The sequence below is a fragment of the Micromys minutus genome (genome assembly GCF_963924665.1).
Source record: "Micromys minutus genome assembly, contig: SUPER_22_unloc_2, whole genome shotgun sequence".
In the NCBI taxonomy this organism is placed as follows: domain Eukaryota; kingdom Metazoa; phylum Chordata; class Mammalia; order Rodentia; family Muridae; genus Micromys; species Micromys minutus.
The window spans coordinates 338,251-366,202 of NW_027667989.1; the positions used below are offsets into that span (position 1 = coordinate 338,251).

The 27,952-nt window shown below is 44.7% G+C and overlaps 1 protein-coding gene across 1 annotated transcript in view; it reads right to left on the reverse strand.

Moving 5' to 3' along the window:
* The window catches only part of LOC308435413 (putative sperm motility kinase W), a gene marked incomplete at both ends in the record, with an annotated part of 51,847 nt that extends 25,575 nt beyond the window's left edge, over positions 1-26,272 (reverse strand). Inside the window, 2 exons of the mRNA XM_080942651.1 lie at positions 9,292-9,461; positions 26,149-26,272. Of these exons, the coding sequence (XP_080798777.1) occupies positions 9,292-9,461; positions 26,149-26,272 (294 nt within the window). The remainder of the gene's footprint in view (positions 1-9,291; positions 9,462-26,148) is intronic.
* Between the last annotated feature and the right edge of the window lie 1,680 nt (positions 26,273-27,952).

Below are 27,952 nucleotides of genomic sequence, written 5' to 3' on the forward strand. Positions count from 1 at the left end.
TCCTACTAAGGACCAGGGAAGTCAGGTGAGTTTCTTTGGATTATTTCTTTCCAGGATACTGAGCTTGATTATTGACACTCCCTGAGGGACATCTCACCCTCCTGGAATGGAGAAAGATCACTCTTTTGGCCACTTGAGGGCAGCAAGAGCAAAGCATGCCTGCTATAGCAACTTTCCCTTGCTGGAGAGGGAAAGCCTACCCAGTGAGGTAGGAGGGGCTGGAGGGGCGGGTCTAGGTGTGGGGCCCTTTTTGCCCCAGTCAATGGGCTTTCCCGCTTGGGGAACCAGGCTGCCCAGAGGAGGTGCCCTCTCACTGTGCAGAGCAGCAACAGGGCTCTGAGGTTGCAGCACTTCCGCAGATCCCATAATTGGCGGTGCCAGTCCGAGGTACACATGGGCCACCTTAGCTGGCATGGTTGGTAAGCCACATCAAAGTGAACTAGGTGGGTTTTCTGGCCATAGGTAGCACTTACCCCGAATCCGAGCTGCTGGTTCGTCCTCCCACAGTGATACATCCTCATAAGCTCCTTCTCTTTTGTTAGCAGAATGTTGATGCTGCATGGCTGTGGGATGCAGGTGCTCTGTGGGCCTGGAGTGCCACCCTCTGGTCCCAGGCTGCTGTTAGTCCCTGCAGAACTCCGGAGCGCCTAGGCTTTCATAGCTTTGACTTCTGAGTCATTTAATGCAACATCCAGAAGTGTCCAGGGAAGAGCATCCTCTGGGAAGCTGAGACCACAGCAGGTGCTGGTGCTCTGCACTGAATCCCAGCACCTGCTTCATGCAGGACCCTCCGGACCTGTTGTTGCCCTGGGTCTGTGGCTCAGATCTCTTGTGTAGTCTTCTATTTCCAGCTATCCAGTGGTGAAGAAAGAAACCTTGAAGGGTTTGTTTCCCGGACCAGACAAGGAACAGGGACTAACACAGATGGAGCACCCTGGTTATTTATTCATGACTTCCTGGGCTGGATGCCAGACACTGCTCAGCTCTAGTGGCTTAAAGGGGAGCTCAGGAGTTCCTGGGGCCCAACAAGGATGACAGGATAGGAGGGATTGCAGTGTGGTGTAGAGCAAACTGCAGAAGTGGGTGGTTCATGATGCAGCCTGGACGCCTGGGTGGTCTCTATTCAATGCAGACAGCAGAAACTGGAGAGTTTGCCAGCCTGAAAACTGGGGAGGCAGGGCCATCGGTGACAGAAGAATTTCAGGTAGATTTCTTTAAGTGCAGATGAAAGAAGTAAAGAAGCCAGAATCTCAGTTGATAATTAAACAGCAGACTACGAAGTATGACCAGGACTTTCAGTAGGACATAAACTGCAAGGTGGAGGGGCTAGCCAAAATGTGCACAGGTTTAGAGATCCATGCAGCCTCACAAGTTTATTCTAGAATGAAGAGGGCTGGGAAAGAATTCCGGTTGGTCCCATGGCCACCCTACTAGTTGGGAACTACAAGTTGGTAAGCTGTGAAAAGCTGTTTTTCAGGCAACATAGCTGCAATGACTCTGGCCACTTAAGGCAAACTATCCGGTCAGGGCCCTGTAACCCTGGCTTCTGGACATGAATTCATGCAGGGAGATGCTACCATGTGATGCTTGCTTCTGAACTTTGTGTCATTGTATTGGTAGCTGTGACCTCTATCTTATCAGGGATAGCCCGAGGGGAGTGGCATAGAGCACCTGTGCTTGCTTTCTGATGCCTGATTCCTGTGTGAGAACTTCTCCCTTACCTGGTCTTATCTTTCTATCTCCCAGGACCCAGTGGGTATGGTGGGGGTTGCCATATAGAGCCTGGTATAGCAGCAATAACAAAGACTCATGGGAAGTGAGACCAGAAAGTCATTTAATCTGTTTGCCATAAAGACTTTATCAGCCTTGTGATCTCTCTCTCTCTCTCTCTCTCTCTCTCTCTCTCTCTCTCTCTGTCTCTCTCTCTCTCTTTCTCTCTCTCTCTCTCTGTGTGTGTGTGTGTGTGTGTGTGTGTGTGTGTGTGAACTGTAGGGTCTATGTCAAATATACTGAACAGTCCCATCTATTATGACAACATGCTTCCTGCAATTTTCACAAACATCTCACCTTTGAAACCTCTCAACCATAGAACTGATCTCTATCACCATGTTCTGTCTCCACAATTATGTCATATGCAGAGACATGTCTCATTCAGTAAAGTGTGTTCTGGGCAAGCAGGAGAACCTGAGTTTGGATTCCTAGCAGAACTCTACCACTATCAGCATGACTACCAAAAAAAAAAAAAAAAAAAAAAAAAAAAAAAAAAAAAAAAAAAAAGCTTAGAAAAGCAGTATATATCTATAATTCCAGCAATAGAAAGGAGCTGGGGAGGGTCATACAGATCCCTGAAGTTTACTCACCCTTCAGTCTAGCTGAATTGGTAAACTCCGGGTACTGTGAGAAACCATGTCTCTAACAAACAAACAAAACTGTGAAGACAGATATAGGAAGTAATGTGACATCAACCTCTGACCTCTGTCCTGCACATTTCCATACAATCACCTGTGCACACTGACACCACCACCTGTATATATGTATAGCACAAATCTGTGAGCATCTATGTGCAAACACAGAATTCTGGATTATTAGGACATGTGCTAAGGCTATGTGTAAGTTTGTGAGAAAATGTTAGCTGTTTCCCCAAAGGAGCTGTGCTGGTTTTCAGTCAATTAGCAAGGCCTGAGTATTCCAAGTAATCTCTATCCTTGTCAGCATTGGTAACGACTATTAATTATTTTGGCCATTCTACTAGCTCAGTGCTATCTCATCATGATTTGAATTCCTACATTTTGCTAGATGAGTTGTATATCTTTTCATGTGTGTGTTTGCCAATCTTATATATCTTATATATCTTTTATCCTGGATAAAATTTCTGCTATGATCTGTAACTCTTTGTGTTTTTTGTTCTATTTGTTTTCAATTGTTTATTTTTCTTCTTGTTTGTATTTATTTATTTATTTATTTGTTTATTTATTTATGTGTGTATGAGTTTGTACCCACAGAAGCTAAAGAAAGACATTATCTTTTGTGGCTAATTTAGAGGTGTCTTGTCTGACATGGGTGCTGGAAATGAAACATGGGTCCTCTGGAAAAGCAACCAGTTCAGCCTCTGATCCATCTCTCCAGCCCTACCTTTCTGTTTGAGATAATATCTCTCACTGAAAGTAGAGCTAACAGATTAGGTTCAGCTAACATACTGTAGTGTGTACTGTTATGTCTGACTTTTACATAGGTCCTGGGACCTGAACTTGGGTCTTTTTGTTTGTACAAGAAGCACTTTGCAGACTGAGCCCCATGTTTTAGTATTCAATAGATCTCTTGGGTGTGGTTGATTGGTCTGAAGCTGCTTGTTTTGTAATGATAAATACTGTCCCCTAAAGCCTGGTTACTCCAGAGAGGAAAGAATCCATACATAGATGTAGATCCAAGTGGTGCTACATGTCCTTGCCCTCCAAGTTATTCTTGATTGGTGAATAAGGGTACCCACAGCCTATAGCTGGGCAGAATTGAAATCAATAGAGCATGAAATTTCTGGCATTGGGGTTGGAATAGAACCAAGAAAGGGAGGAAAGGAAGGCAGAAAGAAAAGATGCCATGGTAAGACCCTTTAAATCATGGCCATGAGGGCTGACCAATTGCATTTCAGAGCAACCCAGGTGGAGCATAGTAAGTAATAGCTCAGGGTTATCAAGAGGAAGGTAAGTGTAATAACATAGAGGGTAGATATCTACCTATCTTTAGTGGTGATAAAGGCTTTTTATAGGTTAAAGGTCATGTGTATGTTTTATCTGGCAATTGTATAACCAAAGGGGGTGGGGTTACAATCCCTGGATTGAGATTAAATATTCGACAACATGTTGGCATCCAATGGGAAGCTCAAACCCATGACCCTGAGATTAAGTCTCAGGCAAAGGCAGGATAGAAGCCCTAGATAGAAATGAACAATTTCAACAGCACTTGGGTTTCAGTGTTTTCTTGAACAGTGACTATCAGGTTCACAGTATTTTTTTTTTTAAATCACAGTATCTGCCAGAAAAAGCTTAAAGGTTTCTTTCAGCTCATTGTTTTCTAGGGTTACAGTCTGTCATGGCAGTGGGCACATGGGAAGAGGCTGCACATAGCAGCAGATCAGGCAGCAGGAACTAGGTCAGAACCAGGACTGGGCTCACCTTTCAAAGCCCACCCCTAGGGACCTACATTAGCTAACCAGGCCCCACTTCCTAAAGGCTACCCAGCCACTTGAAATAGCAACACCAGCTGGAAAATAAACGTTCAAACCCTGAGCCTACAGGAAAGTGTATCAGGATTCTCTAGAGGAACAGAACTGATGGAATGAATATGTATTAGAAAGAGATGCATTTATGAGGGCAGCTTACATGGTATGTGCTAGGGAGTCCAACGGTGGCTGTCCTCACTCTGGAGACCCTGAGAACCATGTAGCTCCTCAGTTCAGAAATGCTTTAGCACTCCCACCCTGGTAATTCAGGTCTGGAAGATTCTTGAGGAGACATTGGTCTTTAGCCCACATTGGAATCCCAAAGAAAATGGAAATTAGGGATGGACATAGTGACAGCCTCAATAACAAGATCAACGACTATTGGAAACACGGTGAGTGAACTTGCTGGTGAAGAATTAAGCCAAAGAGCAGAACTTTCCCCTTCTGATTTCCTTTTATCTGAACTGCCGTTAGAAGGTACTGCCCATATTTAGTGTGGGTCTTCCTGCTTTAGACAAGCTGATCCAGACCACCCCTCACAGGTGTGCCCGCAGCTTGTCTTTTAATGGATTTCATATTCAGTCAAGTTGACCACTGAGATTAATTTAAAACTCACAGAGACATTTCAGATTCAAACATGAGCAAGGGATCTGAAGCAATGGTAGCAATTCATCAACGCCTCAGTTTTTAGCACGGACTGGCCCAGGTAAAATGTTCCAAGCAGGAGGTCCACAGAAGTGTTACTTGTGCATTCAGAGTCTAACTTGATAAGGGCATCAGAGAAAGACCTCCTGCTATGACAAAGGAGCTAGCTGCATGTGGCTGGCATGTGCAGAGCTTGGCAGAACACTCTTCCTGGTACCACTTGCAGCTTTCCATGAAGTGCCTGACAGACTCAGCACCTCCTTTTCACACATCATCCTTCCTACTCACTAAGGGTGCCAGAGCCATGCTGTAGAGTAGCTTCTGGTTTCTAACTCACTGTCTGTATGGAAATGGTAGTTTGTATGGGATCATCTAACTCTTGCTGAAATCCAGGAGATGACCTAGAATTATTATCCCTGTTGTGTGATGGGTGAACTGGGGTACACCTCAGAGAATGAGAAGAAAGAAGGGAGGACCACGAGCCATACCTCGGGGAGTAAGGAAGTAGTTACTGAGGACCTTCACTGTTTTATGCTATTTGTAATTCCCCCCACAATGCAGACACTATTTCAATAATAAAAGCAAGGCTTGAGGATCATAAGTTTTGGGTTCATCTCTAAGCAAGTTCTGATGCTAAGAGAAAGGATATGGAAATCAAGCAAATAAGACAACTTAAACCTCACTGTCATTATACCCCTTTTGTCCCCTTGTGTGTCACTATCCCTGGGGAATTGTGAACAAATACCCATCTCTGATAGGGAAGCAATGACAGACCAAAGTATGGATAATCCCAGTGTCCAACTTTGTGAACCAATGGATTGTTTTGGCATTATATACATTAGCAGGATTGACTCCCAAGACAACCATATCACCCAACATGGGTAATGGTTCATGAAAGCTGGAAAGCAGAAGTGCACTACAAAATTAATTGAAATCTCAGCAGGTTAGAGTCTCTTTCAAGCAGTTCAGCTCTTACATGCTCTGCTGGTCTCTGCTTCTTCCAACCTGGTGGGTCTCTGTTTAATTTCCTCTAGGCTACTTGGCTTATCTGAGTGTCTCAGCAATCCCCATTGCTTATATATGTATGAGGAGGAAGGGCCAGGTAATCTGGTCAATTTTAGGGACTTCCTGAAAATTTTGAGTTGCTTGGTTCATGAGCTGAAAAAGTTTTTTTTATAGAAAAGAATGGTTCACCTTCATTTAAAGCATTTTGTGCCTTAATAAACTTCTCTCCAAGATGGATGTTTTTATCCCGGAAAAAATTATGCAGTACCCTCTCACATCACCGAGGTTTCACTATTCCCTCTCCCTTAAGATCTTTTTTCCCTCTTCCCATCAATGAATGAACCCTTTCTTATTTTCTGGATTGTACAGGTACTCCAGTTTAAACTTACAAATCTAAGGAGTCAGTGTGAACATCCACATGTGAAGCAAGAATATTTAACATTTGTCTTTCCTGGTCTGAGTTAAATCAGTTAGTATAAAGCTTTCCAGTTTCATTCATTTATCTTCAAATTTCATTTTCCTTTCTAGATGAATAAAATTTCGTTATGTGTATGCACCATATTTTCTTTAATCATTCATTAGTTGATGGATATCCCAGCTATTTTCATGTTTGATTTGTTGTGAATAAAATCACCTATGAACATAGACAAGGATGTGTGTCTGCAACAGGAAATAAATGTGTTTGGTTATATGCTCTGATATTAGATGGCTGTGTCATGTAGTGATTCTGTTTTTAATGGTCTTGAGGAACTGTCACAGATTCCACAGTGGCTACACTGATTTACACGCTGCTCCCACCACCAGAGCCTGACAGAAGAGTATGATTCTCCCTAGAATGTGTTTTCATAATCTTAGCCATTCTGGCATGTGATGGTTTATATATGCTTGGCCCAGAGAGTGGCACTATTAGGAATTATAGACTTGCTGAAGTAGGTGTGACCTTATTGGAGTAGGTGTGTCACTGTGAGTGTGGGCTTTAAGAACCCTGTCCTAGCTGCCTGGAAGTCAGTCTTCCAGTAGCAGCCTTCAGATGAAGATGTAGAACTCTCAGTGCTACCTGCACCATGCCTGCCTCGATAATGGACTGAACATCTGACCCTGTAAGCCAGCCCCAATTAAATGTCATCCACATAAGAGTTGCCTTGGTCATGGTGTCTGTTCACTGCAGTAAAACTCAAACTAGGACATAGAAACTCACAACTGCTCAAAGTACAGGGAACAAGTGCCTATTAGGTGCTCAACTATTAATGGGACATCAGCATCAACCCCCTGCACTCATACACACACACACAATGCTCAGCACCATTGTGGAAGAGGGAACTGAAAAATTGTAAGAGCCAGAGGTCAAGATGGATTTAGCTAAACAGTGTCTTCTGTACATGTCAATAGTGACACATAAACTCATAGCAGCTGAAAGGACTGGTCCAAAATGAAGCTAGTGAACTATCATGGAGGGGAAGGAGCTCAGGAGCCTCCACCCGTAATGGAGGAGCTATTGGCAGCTAATGGCTTCTATGGGAGGAGAGTCAAGTATTTTTAGAAAAGATATAGGCCCTGGGAGGTGGACCACACTCTCTGACCCCATATGAACAGCACACAATGGAGTTGGTGGATTAAAAAAGACGTGAAGTTGTGAGGAGGTAAAGAGGAAACGGTAGATTTAGCAGGAGTTGTGAGAAGTAATGGAGGATGAATGTGATCAAACACATTGTACATGCATCTAATTCTCAGTATTAATAAAATGCTACATTTTAAAAAGAAAATAAGTCCAACTGGGTGTAAAGGAGAGCTGGTGGGAGGATGTTTTGGCGAGGGCTGGCCTCAGAGCTGCTGTTATTGCAGAAGCCCAGGGAACAGCTGCCAGGTGGCCGTCCACTGAGGAAAACCCCCACTAGTCCATTAGGGACACTACTGGGGCTGCTGGGAAGATCTGACGCCAGGATTCCAAAGCTCCGTCTACTCTGCCTGTGGAATCGCCTTTGCCCTTAGGTGTCACAGATCCCACCTGGCTGAGGCTCAGCCACGTCTGAGCTGGGAAGCCACTTGTAGGAAGGGAGGTGTCTGGAGACAGTGAGCTCCCAGTAAGAGGGCACAAATTTGCCCCTATGTTCTTTAACTTACCTACTGAAAAGGCTTTTAATGCGGTTTATTTTAGTCGCGATTTTTACTCCTATATTTTAATCTATATATTACTCCTATATTTTAATATTGATTTAATTTAATGTCTCCACTCATTATTATTATTCTTTTATAATCCCCTACACATTTTCTTATTGATATTTCCAACTATAAGGAGTGTTCCCTGCTTCATGGTAAGGCAAGAAATTCAGACAGCTCCTCCTCTGGCCCCCAGGAGGCGCTGTTTCCAAGGAAGGGTAGAGGAGCAAGAGGTAACTGAACAAAATCTAAGGACCTAGACATTGGATCCCAGCAGCCTGGTTGAGCTATGAGGTGGCTTACGTTTCATTGGTTAAATTACAAGTCCTGCTGAGATGTGGCTGCCTCTGCATAAAATCACGCAGGTAGAACCGTTTCCATCTGCTTGTTAGGAATTCATGGGAATGCTTAGCTAAGCCCTCCCCCCTTTTCTAAATGGGACAATTAAAAATAATTTCAGTAAATGTCACTAGTAATTTAATATGTTTTAGTAGAAATAAAAATAAACAAAGGCAGAGAAATTAATGTCTTTGCTGTGCTTGGCTCTGGCAGTTGGGACTAAGAAAGACTTGCATGAAGTCTTCATGAGGGCCTTTCATTTGCTGATACAAAAGAAGCTTGCAGGGTAATGGGGTAATTTGCTCAAAGGGTGGAGTGGGAAGGGGAGGAGCTTATAGTCAGAAGCCAAACTATCTCTCTTGGCTTTAGGGCATTGCCACTGGGCAAGTAGTTCTCCCTCTTCTATCCTTTCTTCTATCTGCAAAGCAAGGAAAATGATGAAGCATTGGAGAGGAGGGCAGCACTGCCCCTGTCAGCGGTGTGAGCTTTCACAGGGGTCAAATATCAGACATCCTACATATCTGATATTTACATTATTATCCATAAGGGTAGCAACATTACAGTTATGAGATAGCAATGGAGTCAAGGCAACATGAGTCAGTGCCTTGGGCAGGTTGATCACTGCCGTCAGTCATCTCTGGGCCATTTACTGGGACTGTATACTATCAAAGGACAGACTATCAGAGGAAAACTGCGTCTAAGGCATGCAGTGCACACAGACACTTCATGCAATCTTCCTGTGGTTCACCTGAGACTGTCTCATTCTAAGTGGGACTATGACACTCCTGTAAGAGTGCTTTGGTTTTCTTCATGTTTTTCTTTCTTTTTTTTCCAAGCTAGCAGGGTGTGTTGTGTTCTTTTTCCATGATGCTGGGCTGCTGCAGCCAGTGGTCCAGGCAGTGTGTGGTCACAGAGGCAGCGTCCCATACCCTGCGGTGTTGCAGTGTGCAGCATGGCTGAGGAATGGTGTGCACTTGGTCTGGCTTCTCTGCATTTTCCCCTTCAGATATTTTCAACTCACATTGTAGCTGTGGATCACAGCAGCGCAAGCACTCAACTGCGAACTTGATCAACTCTGAAGGGTAAATGGACCCTGAACCTTAGAACATCGAAACGTAAGAACAGAGATGTCCAGAGAACTGACAACACAGAGGAAAGGGGCTGGGTTTATCAGACAGCAAATAAGTGGGAAACTAATAGAAAAAAAACTACTTAGTAAAAATCTTATCGGAGAAATTCCTACTGTGCTGGGATGGGTGCTAAAGGATCGATGTTGTCTGGAGCAATTAACTCATGTCCTTCCTGGTAGAAATTGAGACACAGGCACTGGGGTGCCCTGGCTTTAGGCAAACAACAGATAGTAAGGTCTTCCTTTGATCTCTTTTTAAATTTACTGTGTCTATTTTATTTTTTTTAATTTTTTATTGGATATTCTCTGTATTTACATTTCATATGTTATCCCCTTTCCCCTCAGTCACATCCCCCCTCCCTTCCCATTGCCTCCAAGAAGGTGCTATGTCTCCCAACTACCCTTTCCACCTCAGCACCTTGGCATTCCCCTACACTGGGAAATCGCACCTTTACTGGACCAAAGTCCTCTCCTCCCATTGATGCCAAAGAATGCCATCCTCTGCTACATATGCCTCTGGAGCCATGGGTCTCTCCATGTATACTCATTGGTTGGTGTTTTAGTCCCTGGGAGCTGTGGTGGGTTTGGTTAGTTGATAATTTTGTTTTGCCCATGGAGTCACAGACCCTTTCAGCTGCTTAATTTCTTTCTCCAACTCCTTCATTGGGGTCCTTGGGTTCTGTCCAATGGTTAGCTGAAAGCATCTTCCTCTGTATTAGTATGGCTCTGGAAGAGCCTCTGAGGAGGCATCCATATCAGATTTCTGCTAGTAAACACTACTTGGCATCAGCAATAGTGCATGGGTTTAGTGGCTGCATATGGGTTGGATCTCCAGGTGAGACAGTCTCTGGATGATCTTTTCTCCAATTTCTGCTCTTTATTTGTTCCTTCATTTTCTTCCATGAGTGTTCTGTTCTCCCTTCTAGGAAGAACTGGGGCATCAACCTTCTGACCATTCTTCTCTTTGAGCTTTATAAGTTCTGTGAATTGTATCTTGGTTATTCCGAGCTATTTGGGCTAGTATCTGCTTATCAGTGAGTACATACCATAAGTGTTCTTCTGTGACTAGGTTACCTCACTCAGGATGATAGCTTCTAGTTCCATCGATTTGCCTAGGGATTTCGTAAAGTCATTGTTTCTTATAGCTGAGTAGTAATCCATTGTGTAAATGTACCACAATTTCTGTATCCATTCCTCTGTTGAAGGACATCTGGGTTCTTTCCAGTTTCGGCTATTATAAATAAGGCTGCTATGAACATGGTGGAGCATGTGCCCTTGTTAGATGTTGGGGCTTTTTTGAGTATATGCCCAGGAGTTGTACAACTGGGTCCTCAAGTAGTACTATGTTCAATTTTCTGAGGAACTGCCAGACTGATTTCCAGAGTGGTTGTACCAGCTTACAACCCCCCAACAGTGGAGAAGTATTCCTCCTTCTCCACATCCTCACCAGCATCTACTGTCACGTGAATTTTTGATTATATCCATTTTGACTGGTGTGAGGTGGAATCTCAGCGTTATTGTTTGATCTTTCTTAACTTCATCTCAAAAAAGTATTTGAGCCTAAGTTGCATATTCTATTCCCCTGCAACTATTAGGACTGATGAGTTTGTTACACAAAAGAGACTTGGAACAGGACATAGCACTGTCTAAGCTGCTGCTGTTTACATTGTCATTGCCATCGTCCTTCTCATGAGAATGAGGAGCCTGTGGCACTAACCAGCCCAGTTCTACTCCATCACATGCATGCATGCATGCACGCACACATACACACAGTGTGTGTGTGTGTGTGTGTGTGTGTGTGTGTGTGTCTGTGTGTGTGTGCCTATTTCAGTGCAGAAAGGCAGTCAGCCTGCAAGATGAGAGTGTGTCCCCAATTTTGCAGCTGATTGGGTCATTCTTAATCCAGTTCCCAGACTTGGGCTTTCCAAGGTGAAGGACAAAGCAGAGCTGGGAGAATGCTGCATCTTAGACAGTTACCAAAGAGCAATCTGTTAAATCTTTGCAACAGCAGAGGAGATGGGTGGGCAGAGCAGCCCACCAGGGTGTCTCAGTGACTGAAAGTCTCCATTCTGAGATAGAGGAGAACAGCATAACAACAAATGTCCTGGCACATGATATTTCACAACTTGCTAAGTCCCATGAGCCTCAGTTTATTCATCGGTAAATGAGGTCAGTGATTGCATTTGTCCAGAGGGGTTGGGTGAGGATTAGAGAGAGGCTGCTTCTCTTTGGATTATAATCAGTGTGGTGGGTGCTATTTGGTGATTTAGAGATGATCCTGTTGGGAGAACATCAAGTAACCAGCAGGTATTCAGGATATCCTTGTGTATTAGCTAGGGTAGTCTCAGAGGCATATAAACACATTAGCTGAGGATTCAAAAGACCTGTGCCCAAGCTAACCTGTGCTTCTACTATGCTAAATGATCTTAAACCAACCAGTCTGCTGTGTTTTCTTGCTTCAGTCAGGTTTTCTGCTGTTGTAGCAGAAATCCTCAGATTGGATCTTCTGTAAAGAAGAGAAATTTATTTAGCTCACTGTACAGGAGACGAAAAAATTCAGGATCAGACTGTTACATGGGGTGAGAACCTCATGTTACATCACAACATGGTGGATGCCAACAAATACCAGAAGGACTCAGGAGCATGGTGTTTAAGCACATGAACACAAGGCGAGCGCATGGGCTGACCTATATCACCCTGCTCTTTTGAAAGATAACTCAGTCCTGCATGAGTGAGAACCCACTCATTCCTCCACCATTAATCCATAAGGACTTTGTCTCAGTGACAGAAACATGTTCTCTTAGGCTCTACTGACCAACACTGCCCAGTGAGGAATTACAAGTTTTGGTGGAAGGTGATCATACTTGAACCGTGGGACACCCCATCAGGAAAGTAGCAGGAGGAGGAGGGCCAGAATGTGGGGGTTCTGTACTGCACAGACATCTCCTCCTCTGCCCTTCCCCAGTAGACACAGACAGCTTACAAACACCCACAGACCTGTAGTCATCCAGCAGACATCTACCCTGTTTTCAGTATGTGTGGCTTGCTCTGCGTGCCAGATCCTGGGCCAGGCAGTGAGACAGAAATTTGGGGGTGGGGCGGGATCTGGGATTGCGGAAGGGGAAAAGGCGCAGTTACATTGTTATTGGGGACAGTGGGTGCTGGGACAATAATACAAGAATGTTCAGAGTGGTTAGAGGTCTCTGAGAAAGTGGTAATAGAGGTGGGACATGTGTGGCAAGGAGGAAGCTAGGGAAGAGGTTTAGGTGAAGTGTCTAGTAGGTGATAGTAAGGTTAAACACCTACTCTCCTGATAAGTGTTAATGGCACTGGGGCATTTGTGTCATTGTGATCAATTGCCTCACAGATACTAGAGAGGGAAGAATTGACCCATGGTTTCAGAACTTTGATTCCATCGCCATAGAGAAGGCAGGGTGGAACCCAGTAGCTCACATCATTGTAGCCAGGAAACAGATCAAAAGAGTAAATTCTAGGACATGACACAGTCCCCAAGGATTTATCCCCTTATGGTAGAAATCCATCAGATAGGCATGTCCTCCAAAACCTCAAAACATGTCATCATCTGGAGATCAAACATGCAACATTTAATCTTATGAAGGGTCCTCATTTCAAACTGTATGGAACGGGGTTTTATTTACTGGAAATACAAAAATAGGCGGTTTGGGAGTGGACTGTGACTAGTCATGGACCTAGTCTTGTCATCTCCAGTGGTTCAAGAGGATCTTGAAATCCAAAGTGCACTCAGTGGGGCGTGGAAAAGGTCAAGTGGGGTTAGTGATATGGGGAGACTTAACAGACTGTCAGTTGGGGAGTCACAGAAGCAAATGAAGAATTGCATCTACTAGAAACGATGACTGTGGGGTTTAATCAAGCAAATAAATCAATCTATTTTAGGGTAGTGGTGACTTCGTGTGCTAAAGGAGAGGAAAACATTCAGACCCCCAAACAGCCGACCCATGTGATTCAATAGGGTCATTACTGAGGTGGAGCTGGATAGGAGGGGCATGGCAGGACATGGGGAGCTGCATTTAGAACTGTTTATTGGGATGCTTTTTACCCATGCCATGACTTCTTTCCCAAGTGTATTTTCCAAATTCCTCATTAGGCTAGCAACTGGCTTCTAGGAGCATTGCCAATTGTTCATTTGCCCTGCCCTAGGCAGGGGGCTTTTGGCCAGCAATAGAAGATATAGGAGGAATTGAAGGCCAAGTAGGGACAGTCTGGCTCATCAGGTACGTTCCCTGTGAGTGTGCCTCCATCTGTCTTTCTCTTGTCTTTGTTTTTCTCATTCTATGTGTGTCACCTGCTCCCTCTGTCTACATTTTTGTGTCTACCTATCTCTGTCTCTCTCTCCATATCTACCTATTAGATAGACAGATAGATAGATAGATAGATAGATAGATAGATAGATAGACAGACAGACAGATAGATATACAGATAGATGGACAGGCAGATATAAATACATAAATATATTTTCTCTGTGAGTGTTGAGTGTGTCAATGTTGACAGACTAACATAGAGACAAAGACATCTACATGGGCCCCACACTATATATGTGTGTTGCCTTTGGCAGAAGAATCATGCATATTTTCCAGATGACTTGGAATTTCTCACCCTTATATTCTTTTTATTCTCAGGAACATTCAAGGAAGCCAGATCCCTTTGTTTTTAAGAAGAATGCTTGTTTTCTTATTCAGCAGGCTGGAAGTTTATACCTGGTTTCCAGATAGTGATGATACAGGCATCTCATTGACTATTCTCTGCCTGCTCTCTCAAAGTCCACATGTGCTACCAGTCTTGGTACCTTAGAGCTCAGAGCCAAGCCCAGGATCTTTTTCTCAAATCCACAGCAATGAGTATTCATAGGACACCATAATAATCAGCTTTAGACCTCATTGGTAACTGTTGAGTAGCACCAGCATCTTTCCAGAGGAGGAAATAATCCCAGAGAGCATAAACAAAATAAATTCCCAATCAGAGTGGGGGAAGCACAGAGAAGGACAAGCCATGGAGGGCAAACAGAGGTGAAACCACCATACAGAATAAAGGGATGGGGCCTCTGTGCCAATGGCCACACTCAATGTGAGCACCTGAAAAGCCAGATTCCAATGGGACAAGGCGCCATGGTGTTCTGGAATGATCACGGACCATGGCCTCAGGTCGACCAGGTCTCAGATACTAGAGGTATGAGGAAGTGGCACTGCTAAATGGTCAGGACTATCAGAGGCCACCAGAGTTCTACAATTGAGATATAGAACTAGAAGATTGGTGATTTAATTTAAGAGCCAGAGCCCATTAAGCTGAGGGACTGTGTTGTATCTGGTCTTTGACTTTTATATCAATAAAATGGAGGTGATAGCATTTCCTACCCAAGGTTGCTGAGAAATCAAGTCGACTCTTTTGGTCTATCTCAGCAGAACCAGGATTTTAAGCCCAGTAAAGAGGCAACCCCATTCCCAGTGTGGCCATAATCACTTTTATGATTATCACCACCAACATTTGGATCACATTACACAGTCATCCCCTACTCATTTCTATTGTTGCTGACAAAAAGAAATTTAAGGAACAAACTGTTTGCATTGGCACAGAGTGTGGGTTTGCAAACATCACGACAAACATAGCAGCAGAAGTAGAATGTCAGATTCCATCCGCAGTCAGGAAGCAGCAAGAGATGTAGGCTGGTGCTCAGCTCTCTCCTTTTTACTCAGCCTAGAAGCCCAGCCCAGTGGAGAGTACCACCTACTCTTCCCACCTTAATTAACTCAATCTAGATAATCTCTTGAAGAGGCTTGTTTCCAGAACACTTTAAAGCCCATGAAGTTTACAAGGTTAACTGTAGTAGTTGTCAACCTGTGAAAGAGCCTTCTGTTTTTTTTTTTTTTTTTTTTTTTTTTTGTTTACAGTGATTCTTTAAATGCTGAGCCCTGAGTTTTAATTTCCAGATGGCAGTGCTCTTAACAGTCACCTGTCACATAATAGACCAGCACCCCCCTCTCTCCCTCCCTCCTCCCTCCCTCTCTCTCTCTTTGTCTCTCTGTCTCTTTGTCTCTCTCTCCCTCCCTTCCTCTCTCCCTTCCTCCCTCTTCCTCTCTCTCTCTCTTTCTCTCTCTCTCTTCTGTGGGGCTGACCACTCTGGCATTCCACTCACAGGAAAAAATCCTCTAGGATTTGAACTCATCAAAAAACAGAACACACTTTCATGATGATATGTCTAGGAGGTGGGCTTTACACTCCAAAGGCCCAGGACATCTGTTAGAATCAGGGAAGCCATTCCCTTCACACGTGACCTTTTCACTTGAAAGTTAAGTGTCTGTTAGCTCCAATCCAATACGAACTGTGGGTTGCCTACCTCCCCTGAGAAACTTTCTGTACTCACAGTCATCAATATATTGGTGAAGTCCAAGCTATGCAATTCTAGCAATCATTTAACAAGCTAACCAAGGAAAATCAGGGAGAAAAAGAATTCCTTTTAGTCTTCACCCATGGAGCAGAGGACAGAGTTAGGGACACTATATGAATCTGAATGTGTTGCTCAGAGGAGTGGCCACTAAAAACTGAAGATGGGTATTCCTCCAAGTATGGTGTTTAGTTAACTGAAATGTGAGTCCAGCACCTAGAGAGCTTTCTTCAGTATAATGCATTTAGTCAGCTCAGAAAACAGTGGAGGTAGTTAAACTTTGTCTCTGATGATTTTATGTAGATTTACTCGGTCAATGATTATTGCTACTCTACTACGTGAAGACACTGTCCTATGTGTTTAGGGGACACCAGGGGACAGGACACACAGTGGTATCTGATCTTGAGGCACTTGGATTTTTTCAGTACAAGCAGAGACTTCATGGAGTAAATTGTAGGCAGAATATAGGTGAGACATGCTGTCGTGTTAGAGGAATCCCAAATGTCAGACAGTGACCACCAGAAGGGAGTCAGTCCCGGAGAGGGTGTCATTTATAATAACTTAAGGAGAGAAAGACTGAGCTGGGCAGGCGTCTAGAGGAACTCCCTGTTAAGGGAACAGCCAGTGTGCATCAAGCACTAGCAGGAAGATTCAATCTGTGATTCAGTCTTTCCTTGTTGGTTAAGAAATGAGGTAGGCTTCACTTATTCCTCATCTAAATGACCCCTGCAGGAGGCCCAGGTGTCAGCTTGCAGAGCACTGTGCCAGTAACCTCAGAAGGGTGTTGTAAAGTGATCTTGTAGGGAATGATGGATCTATTCTGGGTTTTAGTGTTTATGAGAATGTATTAACACTCATAGAACTAGATAGCCAGAAAGTCCATTTTACTCCCTGTTAACTTAAAAGACAAATATTTTCAAAATTGCTTTTATACCAATTACTTTGATCTACTTTAGCTCCACAGGTCTGGGTGTTTCTAGATATTGCTAAAGATGAGCTGTTCTGATGCAAATACAGCAGCCCCCACCACAGTGCCTTCAGAACCATTGCTGGACCTTCTAGTGGTTGCTGTCAAAAAGTGAGTTATACTAGTGGGACACAGATTGCTCGTTAATGCCAGGCACTGTTTCCAACTCCTTAATTTGTCACTTGTTACTCATAAGAACCCCATGAGGTAGATGCTTGACTATCATCTGAATTCTGCAAATAAACCCAAGTACTGTGAGATGAGATCGTTTTGCCCAGACGTGAGCACAAAGTAGCAGAGCCCATCAGCCCAACCTTCAGGCTAACTGGTTGTGTCAGGCTGTGTCAAAACCAGAGGGTTGGCACTGTGTTGTCTTTAATCAGTGTGTTGAGAGAGGCCTGTTCTAAACAACAACCACCATTGGAGTCTGTTCACTGCACCCTGAAGACTAAGCAAGAGGATTGACAAGATAAAGTGAGCAGGAATTTGAATCCTCTTTGAGGGAATAGAAGTCGAAATATGCGGTTTATAGATGGATCCCAGAATGGGAACCCAGTTCTGTGCGTCTACCTGATCTTAAGCAAGGAAATAAGACATCTGAGCAGATATTATCTGCCTTCTTCTCTGGGCTGATGCCACCATGAGATGGCTCTTCCCACTCGACAAGCTCTTCCCAAGTTGATGCAAAATCTGTGACCCTATGATTGTCCCTCTTCGGGCTCTACTGCCAACTTGACCTGTTTTCATCCTCTCAGCATTCCTCCTTCCCACCTCAGAGTGGCAAGGCTGCCAGCCAAAAGGTTTATTTTCCAATCTGCTGTGGCCACTCCTGCCCTCTGGTGGCATGCATGTGGCAGTGCCACTGCTTTTTAACTTGGCAGCCATTAAACAAAATACTCATCACTTTAACACAAGAACTGTTATATTATGATACTAGAATTCTTGTGACCAAGATGGGGTATAAGTGACTGATGGGCAGGTAGCATATACAATGTGCATACCCTGGACAAATGGGTGGTCATTGTCTTGTATGTGGTGGGTCAGTATGAAGAGTAAAAGGTTGTCAAAGGACACTGATTCATTGCCCTAGGGATTTCCTCTGCCGCTCCCAGGAAATCCCACCCAGGAAATCCCACTTTCTTGAGATTTGAGTTCCCAAAATACCACAGAAGGTCCGGATGTCCTTTGTGGAATGTTCCAACGCCCTAGGTGTGCCTGGGGGTGTACTGATAAAAAATGTATGATTCTTCCCCTTATGAATTTCCTCATTCCCCCTGTCCTCACCCTCCTTTGTGATTTTTGCCTTTATAAGCCTGTTACAAGTTCAGGCCGGGGTCGAACTCCTCTACCCCTGCGTGGTGTATGAGTCTCGACCCCAGCATGCTGGCCTGAGATTTCACTCTTTCACTTTCAATAAACTTCCTCATGCGATTGTAGCAAGTCTGGTCTCGGTGCCTTACTGGGTGCGCGCCTCTCCTGAGATTTGAGTGAGGGTCTCCCTTCGGAGGTCTTTTATTTGGGGGCTCGTCCTGGATTTGCGCGACCACCTAGGGGCCCTAGACCTACTTGGAGGTAAGGATTTTCTTTCCTTTCTTTCCTTGTTGTCCTGTTGTGACTCTTTGTTTGTGGATTGTCCAGATTGTGATTCTGTGTTTGTGGATTGTCCAGATTGTGATTCTGTGTTTGTGATTTGTTCAGAGGTCTGGTGCGATCGCAGCAAACGCTCTAACCAAGTCTGCTCTTCCAAGGGAGGAGTGGAGTGGACAGGGATAGACGTGTCCAGGGTCCACCGTTTGCTCACCCTGGGAGACATCCCAGGAGGACAGGGGGAGGACCAGGGATGCCTGGTGGACCCCCACGGGAAAAGTCGGGAGATCAGTTTTTCTCCTTGACGATCTGTGTCAGAGGGCCAATTCTGGGCCATCTGGCTCTTTTCGGGATTTCGGGTCGACTCGAGGTCGGCGACTGACTTTGTCTCTCTGTTTTGTAGTATCTGTGAGTGTTTTGTGTGTGTGTGTCAGAACTAGAAATGGGCCAGACTGTGACGACCCCACTAACACTGACTTTGAACCATTGGACGGACGTTAGGACAAGGGCCCATAATCTTTCTGTTGAAGTTAGGAAAGGACCGTGGCAAACTTTCTGCTCCTCCGAATGGCCAAGTTTTTGCGTAGGATGGCCTTCGGAGGGAACTTTTAATCTATCTCTTATCTCCGATGTTAAGCGAATTGTTTTTCAGGCTTCAGGGGGACACCCCGATCAGGTCCCATACATCATCGTGTGGGAGGACCTCGTCCAAAACCTGACATTCTGGGTGAGACCCTGGACAGCGGGGGCAGAAATGGCAACGGTGCCCGTGGCCTCGAACAAGCTGGCACCTGCTCCATTGGCCCCCACGCAGATCTATCCTGAAATTGATAATGGTTTTTTTCTCCTCGACAACCCTCCACCCCCATACCCTCAACTGGCTTCTCATGCAAGTCCCCCACAGGCGCCGACTCCCACTGACTACCAGAGGACCTCTGAAACAGGACCAGCGGCCGGGACCCAAAGCCCCCGGGTTCGAAGCCCAGGGGGAAATGGCGCGGGGCTTGGCTCTGCTATTGCCCTATCATTACAGGCTTATGGACCCACCCCAGCTCCGGGAGAACTAGTCCCGCTACAGTATTGGCCGTTTTCTTCAGCCGATATGTATAACTGGAAAAATAACCACCCCTCTTTTTCAGAGAACCCCTCGGGCCTGACAGGACTCCTTGAGTCCCTGATGTTTTCTCATCAGCCCACTTGGGACAACTGCCAGCAGCTTTTGCAGGTCCTCTTTACTATGGAAGAGAGGGAGAGGATCCTCCTGGAAGCTAGAAAAAATGTTCCAGGACCAGATGGGACCCCCACCAATCTCCCTAATCTTATAGATGCAGCTTTTCCCTTGATCCGCCCTGTGTAGGATTACAACTCTGCAGAAGGTAAGGAGCGTCTCAAGGTCTAACGCTGGGCTCTAGTGGCAGGTCTCAAGGGAGCCGCAAGGCGACCCACAAATTTGGCTAAGGTAAGAGAGGTTCTTCAGGGACCTGTTGAACCGCCGTCTGTGTTTCTTGAATGTTTAATGGAAGCTTACAGGGGTTATACTTTGACCCAACTTCTGAGGGTCAGCAGGCAGAGGTGGCTATGGCCTTCATACAGCAGTCAGCATCAGATATTAAGAGAAAGTTACAGTGGCTAGAGGGGTTCCAAAACCCTTGCAGGATTTGGTGAAGGAATCAGAGAAAGTGTTTCATAAGGAGGAGACTGAGGAAGAGAAGCGAGAAAGAGAGAAGCAGAAGGCAGAGGAAAGAGAGGACCAGAGGGTAGTAGACAAAAAAGGAATTTTTAGGATTTTGGCCACAGTAGTGAAGGGCCAGGGAGTTAGGAATCAAGTCTGGCACTAGGAGGGAGCCTCTTGACAAAGGTCAATGTGCTTACTATAAAGAAGAAGGCCACTGAGACAAAAAAATTGCCCCAACAAGAAAAAAGGGGACACCAGCAACAGAAGGCCCGGACATGTGGCTCCAAAGTTTTAAATATTTATGGACTACCCGAAGATCTGTGGATCTCGGAGTGGGCTGGGTATCCCATTTATTCATTGTAATGCCAGACTGTCCCTGCACCCTGTTGGGGAGAGACCTCCTGACCAAGATGGGGCACAGATTCACTTCCACTCTGATGGACCACAGGTTAGAGGTCCAGAAGGGGAGCCTGTGCAGGTTCTAACCATCCAGTTGTAGGACAAGTACCAATTCTAAACAGCCTGCCTCAGATCAAAAGGACTGGTGGCTGCAGGCATATCCACAGGCCTAGGCGGAGACTGCAGGAATGAGGGAGGCTAAGAACCAGTCCCTGCCCATATGGAGCTGAAAGTCCAGGCTAGTGGTGCGTTAGTACCCCATATAAAAGGAGGCATGAGACGGGATCAAGACACTCATCATTCGGTTACTCCAACAACTTCGTATGTGTCCATCATCCTGAGGTGTTCCTCTCCTACTGGTGCGGAAACATGGAACCAACGACTGCTGGACAGTTCAAGATCTCTGGGATTTAAACAAATTGGTGGCAGAACTCCACCTCACAGTACTTAACCCCTATAACCTGTTGAGCTCATTGCCCTATCCAGGACCTGGTGTACAGCACTGGACTTGAAGAAAATGCATCAATGGACTCATCTAGAGGTAGACAAACTTGTAAAGACTGTCTTGAGGTCAAATTCTTTTGTGCCAGATTTGACTAGATAACTGTGTGCCATGTTAGAAAGCAAATGTATGTAGAAGGCCGGGAGGAGAGAAGATAGACCTGAGGTTTACTGAGAAGTGGATTTTACAGAACTGAGCCAAGAAGATATAGATGTAAGTATCTATTAGTCTTTATAGATACCTTTTCTGGGCGGGTAAAAGCCTCCCCACAAAGAGAGAAATGGCAGCTTTGGTCATAGCTAAGAAGATTCCTGAAGAGATCTTCCCTAGGTTTGGTACCCCTAAGGTAATTGGATCAGACAATGGGCCATCTGTGTTGCCCAGGTAAGTTAAATATTAGCTTGTTTATTGTGGACTAATTGGAAATTGCATTGTGCTTACAGACCCCAGAGCTCAGGACAGGTAGAAAGAATGAATAGAACTCTAAAAGAGACCCTTACTAAATTAGCTATTGAGACCGGCGGTAAAGACTGGGTGACCCTCCTCCCCTTTGAGCTTCTTAGAGTCCGAAACTCGCCGGGGCGTTTCGGCCTTACCCCTTATGAAATCCTACATGGGGGACCGCCCCCCTTAATGGAGTCGTGCGGGATATTGGATCCTGGCACTAACTCCCCCTCCTCCTCTGCTCTATTTGCCCACTTAAAGGCCTTAGAAGTTATTAAAACACAGATCTGGAGTCGAATCAAAGAAGCCTACACTCCAGGAACCACCGCGGTGCCCCACGGGTTCTAGGTCGGAGACTCAGTCCTAGTCAGACGACATCGCGCTGGCATGCTTGAGCCCCGGTGGATGGGACACTACCTGGTGCTGTTGACTACACCCTCGGCAGTCAAGGTCAACGGGATTGCTGTTTGGGTACGGTGGCAGCTGGTGACAATTCTCTTAAGCTGCGCCTTCGTCATAGCCCCAACCTTGGGTAATAACCCCCATGCCCCTCAAAAATTAACCTGGGAAGTGCTTAATGAAGTGGGCGACGTCGTGTGGTCAACAACCGCAGTGCACCCCCCTTGGACTTGGTGGCCTGATCTTGCACCCAATGTCTGTAAGTTAGCAGCCGGCTCTATGGCCTGGGATCTTTCCAGTTATACCAATTTAGAAAAGCCACCCCCAGAAGAACAGTGTGTCCCTCATGGCATAGGGATCACATTGGGGTGTTCAGGACAGTTTTACTGAGCCAACCTTCAGGCAGCAGACTTCTATGTCTGCCCCGGACAGGGACACACCAGGGAAATGAAGAGAGGGGCCTCAGACTATTTTTGTAGTAAATGGGGATGTGAGACCACGGGAGAAGCCTACTGGAACCCTTCCTCCGCTTGGGATCTAATAGGGTCGTAGGCCAGGGGAGCCAGAGAAAGGGGAAAGAGATCCATCCAAATACCTGGCTTATAGGACTGGGTGTGCCTCTGAAAGCTCCGGTAGCCCTCAGGGACCGTGCAAAGACAGTTATTGTAACCCTCTAAATATCAGCTTCACCCCATAGGGAAAACAAGATCGTCAGTGGGTAAGAGGAAACCGTTGGGGATGGAGAGTCTATACTGGCAGAGGGGACCCTAGATTCATTTTTGTTATTAAGATAAAGATAGAGAGTCCGCCCACACGACCCGTAGGCCCCAATTCGGTGCTTGATAACCCTGCACCCAGGCCTGAGAGACCTCCTTGTCTCACTCTGTCACCAAAGGAGGACTCGTATCCCCTTTTGACCACACCCTCCTATCTCCCTATGAGAACTGAGGACCGCCTGTTCAATCTGCTTGATAGTGCATTTGTTGTTTTAAACTGCCACTACTTTGACCTTAGCTGTCTTGTTAGGACTTGGAGTGGCAGCAGGAATTGGAACAGGGGCAGCTGCCCTCATCCAACAACCTTACTATTATAATGAACTCAGAGCAGCTATGGACACGGACCTGGGAGCATTAGAACAGTCCATAACCAAACTAGAAGAGTCATTGACTTCATTATCAGAGGTAGTGCTACAGAACAGGAGGGGATTAGATCTGCTTTTTCTAAAGGAAGGAGGGCTCTGTGCTGCCCTAAAAGAAGAATGTTGCTTTTACATAGATCATTCTGGTGTCATAAGAGATTCTATGGCAAAGCTTAGAGAAAGACTAGAAAACATAAAAAAAAAAAAAGAGAGAAACATACCAAGGATGGTATGAAAATTTGGTTTAACCGGTCACCCTGGTTCTCTAAGCTAGTCTCTGCTTTGGTCCTGCCTTTACTCATTTTAATGCTAATCCTAACCTTTGGACCATGCATCCTCAATAGACTGTTGGCTTTTATAAAAGAAAGGGTGACTGCTGGACAGGTAATGGTCCTAAGACAACAATACCAGATATTACAAGAAGCTGAGGGATCGCTCTAAGATTAGAGCTTTTTTACAAAAAGAAAAACAGGGGAATGAAGAGTAAAAGGTTGTCAAAAGACACTGATTCCTTGCCCTAGGGATTTCCTCTGCCGCTCCCAGGAAATCCCACCCAGGAAATCCCACTTTCTTGAGATTTGAGTTCCCAAAATACCACAGAAGGTCCGGATGACCTCTGTGGAATGTTCCAACGCCCTAGGTGTGCCTGGGGGTGTACTGATAAAAAATGTATTATTCTTCCCCTTATGAATTTCCTCATTCCCCCTGTCCTCCCCCTCCTTTGTGATTTTTGCCTTTATAAGACTGTTACAAGTTCAGGCCGGGGTCGAACTCCTCTACCCCTGTGTGGTGTATGAGTCTTGACCCCAGCATGCTGGCCTGAGATCTCACTCTTTCACTTTCAATAAACTTCCTCATGCGATTGCAGCAAGTCTGGTCTCGGGTGCCTCACTGGGTGCACACCTCTCCAGAGATTTGAGTGAGGGTCTCCCTTCGGAGGTCTTTTAAGTACAGTGTGAGATTTTACCACACCATGTAAAGCACTGAAAAAGTTAAAGCACATGAATATCTGTCTTAATTAGGGTTTTACTGCTGTGAACAGACACCATGCCCAAGGCAAGTCTTATAAGGATGACATCTGATTGGGGCTGGCTAACAGGTTCAAAGGTTCAGTCCTTCATCATCAAGGCAGAAAGAAGCATGGCAACATCCAAGCAGACATGGATTAGGAGGATCTAAGAGTTCTACATCTTCATCTGAAGTCTACTAGAAGACTGACTTCCAGGCAGCTAGGATGAAGGTCTTATAGACCATAACGACAGTCAAACACCTAGTCCAACAGGGCCGCACCTTATAATAATGTCACTCCCTGGGACAAGTATATGCAAACCATCACAGATTCTTTCTGGAACTTTGAAAGAAGAAGACTTTGGATTATGGTGAATAGTGTATGTCTAAGCACACAAAACAAAGCAAAATAAAATCAAACAAATAAAAACCTGAAACCCTGGGTAAGGGATACCTGGGTAAGGTAACAGTCATATAAAGTCTTTAGAGTTCGTGTCTCAGATAAAGCCAGAAAGACTTGATCATGACTCTCTTTCCTATAGACCTTCTGTAGAGTACTGCCACTGTTGTATTACAGTCAAACTCACGTTCAATATGCCTGTTTTTTAACTGGTATCTAATCACTCTTCCTCTCATCTTTCTCTTCAGAAAGGTATTTTTCCACAGCAGAACGGACCTTTTCTCTCCCCTTCAGATGTGCCAACATCTTTCCTATCATTTACATAAATACTTTCCATTCCTCATGCTTCATCTTAAAGACCCATGGCCTACAGTTAAGTACTCAAGAGATGGCTCAGAGGCTAAGAGAACCGACTTCTCTTCTAGAGGACCTGGATTCAGTTCCCATCACCCACATGCTGGCACCCAATCATCTAGAACTATAGTTGCTGAGATCTAAAACCTTCTTCTGGCCTCTGTAGATACCAGGCCAGCCTGTAATGCTCATGTGTTCAAGCACAAAACACTCACATGCATAAAATGCAAATAGACAAGTGTTGGTACAGTACAGCAGCAATGGAGAAATGGATACATAGATCCAGAACAGAGCAGTGAGCTCAGGGATAAAGCTGAGCACATACAGGAAAATCACTGTGGAGATGGCTGACTATAGGCATAAAAATGACACTGGAGCCTTGTCTTACACAATATAAAAAACTGGATAAATCAGTATAAGACTGAAAATGAAAACAAGTAGAAAGACAGAAAGAGAAGGTAATCCATTTTGCATCGGTGATGAGATCTGGAATATGTCTCCCAAATCCAGGCGACATATAAGTCAAATCAAACAAAGTTTACACCAGATTGAAAGAAGCAGTAGCATGAGAGACAGCTTATGGGTTGTTAGAATAATTTACAAATATCTGTCTGATAAAAGGCTATCATCCACAAACATAAGAGAACTTAATTCAACAGAAAACAAATATATATCCTAAAAATATATAAAGTGCCTGAATAGATATTTCTCAAAATAATGCATACCAAAGATATATGAAGATAATGGTCATCACAAAGAGACACAAATGGATGCAATAAAATGCCTCACACAGGATGGAATAATGAATATAAGCAAAATGAAAACTTGGCCCAGTGGGTAAAGGTGCTTGCTACTTAGTTTGATGAGTTGAGTTTGATCCCTGGGAACCACACAGCAGAAGGAGAGAATTGATTTCTGCAAGGTGTTCTCTGACCTCAACAAGCATATTATGAAGTGCACAGAGGTAAATGTAATTTAAAATGAGAAATGTAGAGCCATCAAGCGCATGGAGAATAGAGTCAATGGGAGTATAAATAAAATATATAAATATAAATTAATATAGTTGTTACACAGAACAATATGGAATTCTTTGGAAAAAGGGAAATGGAAATTTGCTTCTTATTCTTTCCTCTCTGAGGGAAGACAACCCCACTCAGATTCTATCCCTGAAGCTGCTTACCAGTCTGTGTGCGCTTCATCAATGACCAACAAGATCCTGGGTCTCTGAACCACGGGTGTGACAGGAGTCGGTGGTTCCATCAGCCCCGAAGGAGCCTGTGGGGTCTGTATCATGGCACTGGAGAAGGAGCTGAACAGGCTGGATCCTGGAGAAGAGAAGGAGGCAGCGAGGGGCTGGGGGTGTTGCCTCTCTGTGGCCTGGGATGCTGGGGAGCTCCTGGAGCTCTCTGGTGTTGCAGGTCCGGCATGTAGCCATTGGGCAGGTTGGCCACAAAGCTGCTGTCAGACAGTCTCCTCCTGAGGAAGTTCATGGTTACGATGGAGGGGAAGCCTCCATCCACACAAAATCAAGCAGATGAGGTTTGAAGTGCAGGTCGCCAGCTAAAGGGAGCTGGAAAGTTGGGGTCAGAGAATCCCAGGGCTTCTGCACGGTCAGAAGCGGGCTTCACAGCACTCTGTTTACCCGTCGAAAAGAAGCCAGCAAGCACATTAGTGGAACCAACTACCTCCCATTTAAAAGCAAATACATAAAGCACACTTCCAGCCCATTGCTCGTGGCTGTGCAAACTGGAGCACTTTTAGAGAGTAATTTGGCAATATGCTTTAACAGCATACAACTTCCATTTTCAGGAATTCTATACTAAAAAAAAAAAAATCCAAGAAACAGGTAAATATTTCATGTCTAAATAGATTTAACACAATTCAATATTCAGCCAGAGGATGACGCAGTCACCCGGAGAATTGTTGCTGTCCATTCAAACAGAGTTCAGATGAAGCATGTTGAGTAGCGAAGCCTCATGCTGTAATATTAGGTAAATCAAGACTGGGCTTGCTGGCACATGCTAACAACCCCAGCTACACTGAATGCAGAAGGTCTAATGGACTCTAGTGTACCCAAGGCCAGCTTGAGTAACTCAGCAGAAGGCTAGAGATGCTCTCCAAATTAGGTGGATAAACAAATATCTAAATTAGACTTTAAATGACTGGGGCAGAAAGCTTAGCAATAGAGGGGCCTATTATGCAGAAAGCTCTGATCTGGATCCCTAGCACTGAATAAAGAAAAATAATCATAATATAAAATGATATGTATGACATAAGTACAGCCATATACAAGTAAAGCAAAAGGAATTATAAGTAAATCACAGCAGTGAATGCATTCTGGCAACACTTATTTATTTGTTTATTTGTAATTTCCAAATTTCCTTGAATGTATAATGCTGAAGTTTGTGAAATCCGGCACCCCTCTTAAGTTCAGGTGTAATGTGACCCCAGTGAAAAGAAATTTAGAGACAAGGCCTATGGGAGGTAGCTGGAGATGGGTGGGTATTGATGGAACCCTGGGATGGAGTACAGCTCTTCTTAAAACAGACATTCTCTGTACCTCGTAAGGACACAAGCAAAAGGTGACCTTCTGCAAGCTAGGAGGTGGGCTTAGCCAAACCTACATGCAATGCTCTGCTGCCAGCTTCTAGACTGAGTCAAAATAAATTCCTGCTGTTTAAGCGAAACAGGCTGTGTCATTTCGTTATGATAAATAAAACACACACACACACAATTTATTTCTAAGCAAAATAAACATTTTGTGCTTTTTAAATTGCATTTATTTATTGATAGAGTGTGTTCCAGTTATTATAATACACACACACTCACACACACACACACTCACACACACACACACACACATTCTCTCTGACACACACACACACTCTAATAAACACACACTCACACACACACACTCAGATACACACACACACACACACACACACACACACACACCTACACATGTACTAATTCCCTAGTTCCAGTCTGTGGGGCTGGAGACTGAACTCACATTTCCAGGCATGGTGTCAGATGCCTTCAGTGGCTGAGCCTTTGCTATCTTATCAACCCAAGAATAATTTTTAAAACCTTATTATCTTTTTGAGATCCAGAACAATGACTACTTAAGTCATGGAACCGAAGTATATGTTTCTGCTCTATGTTTATATTTT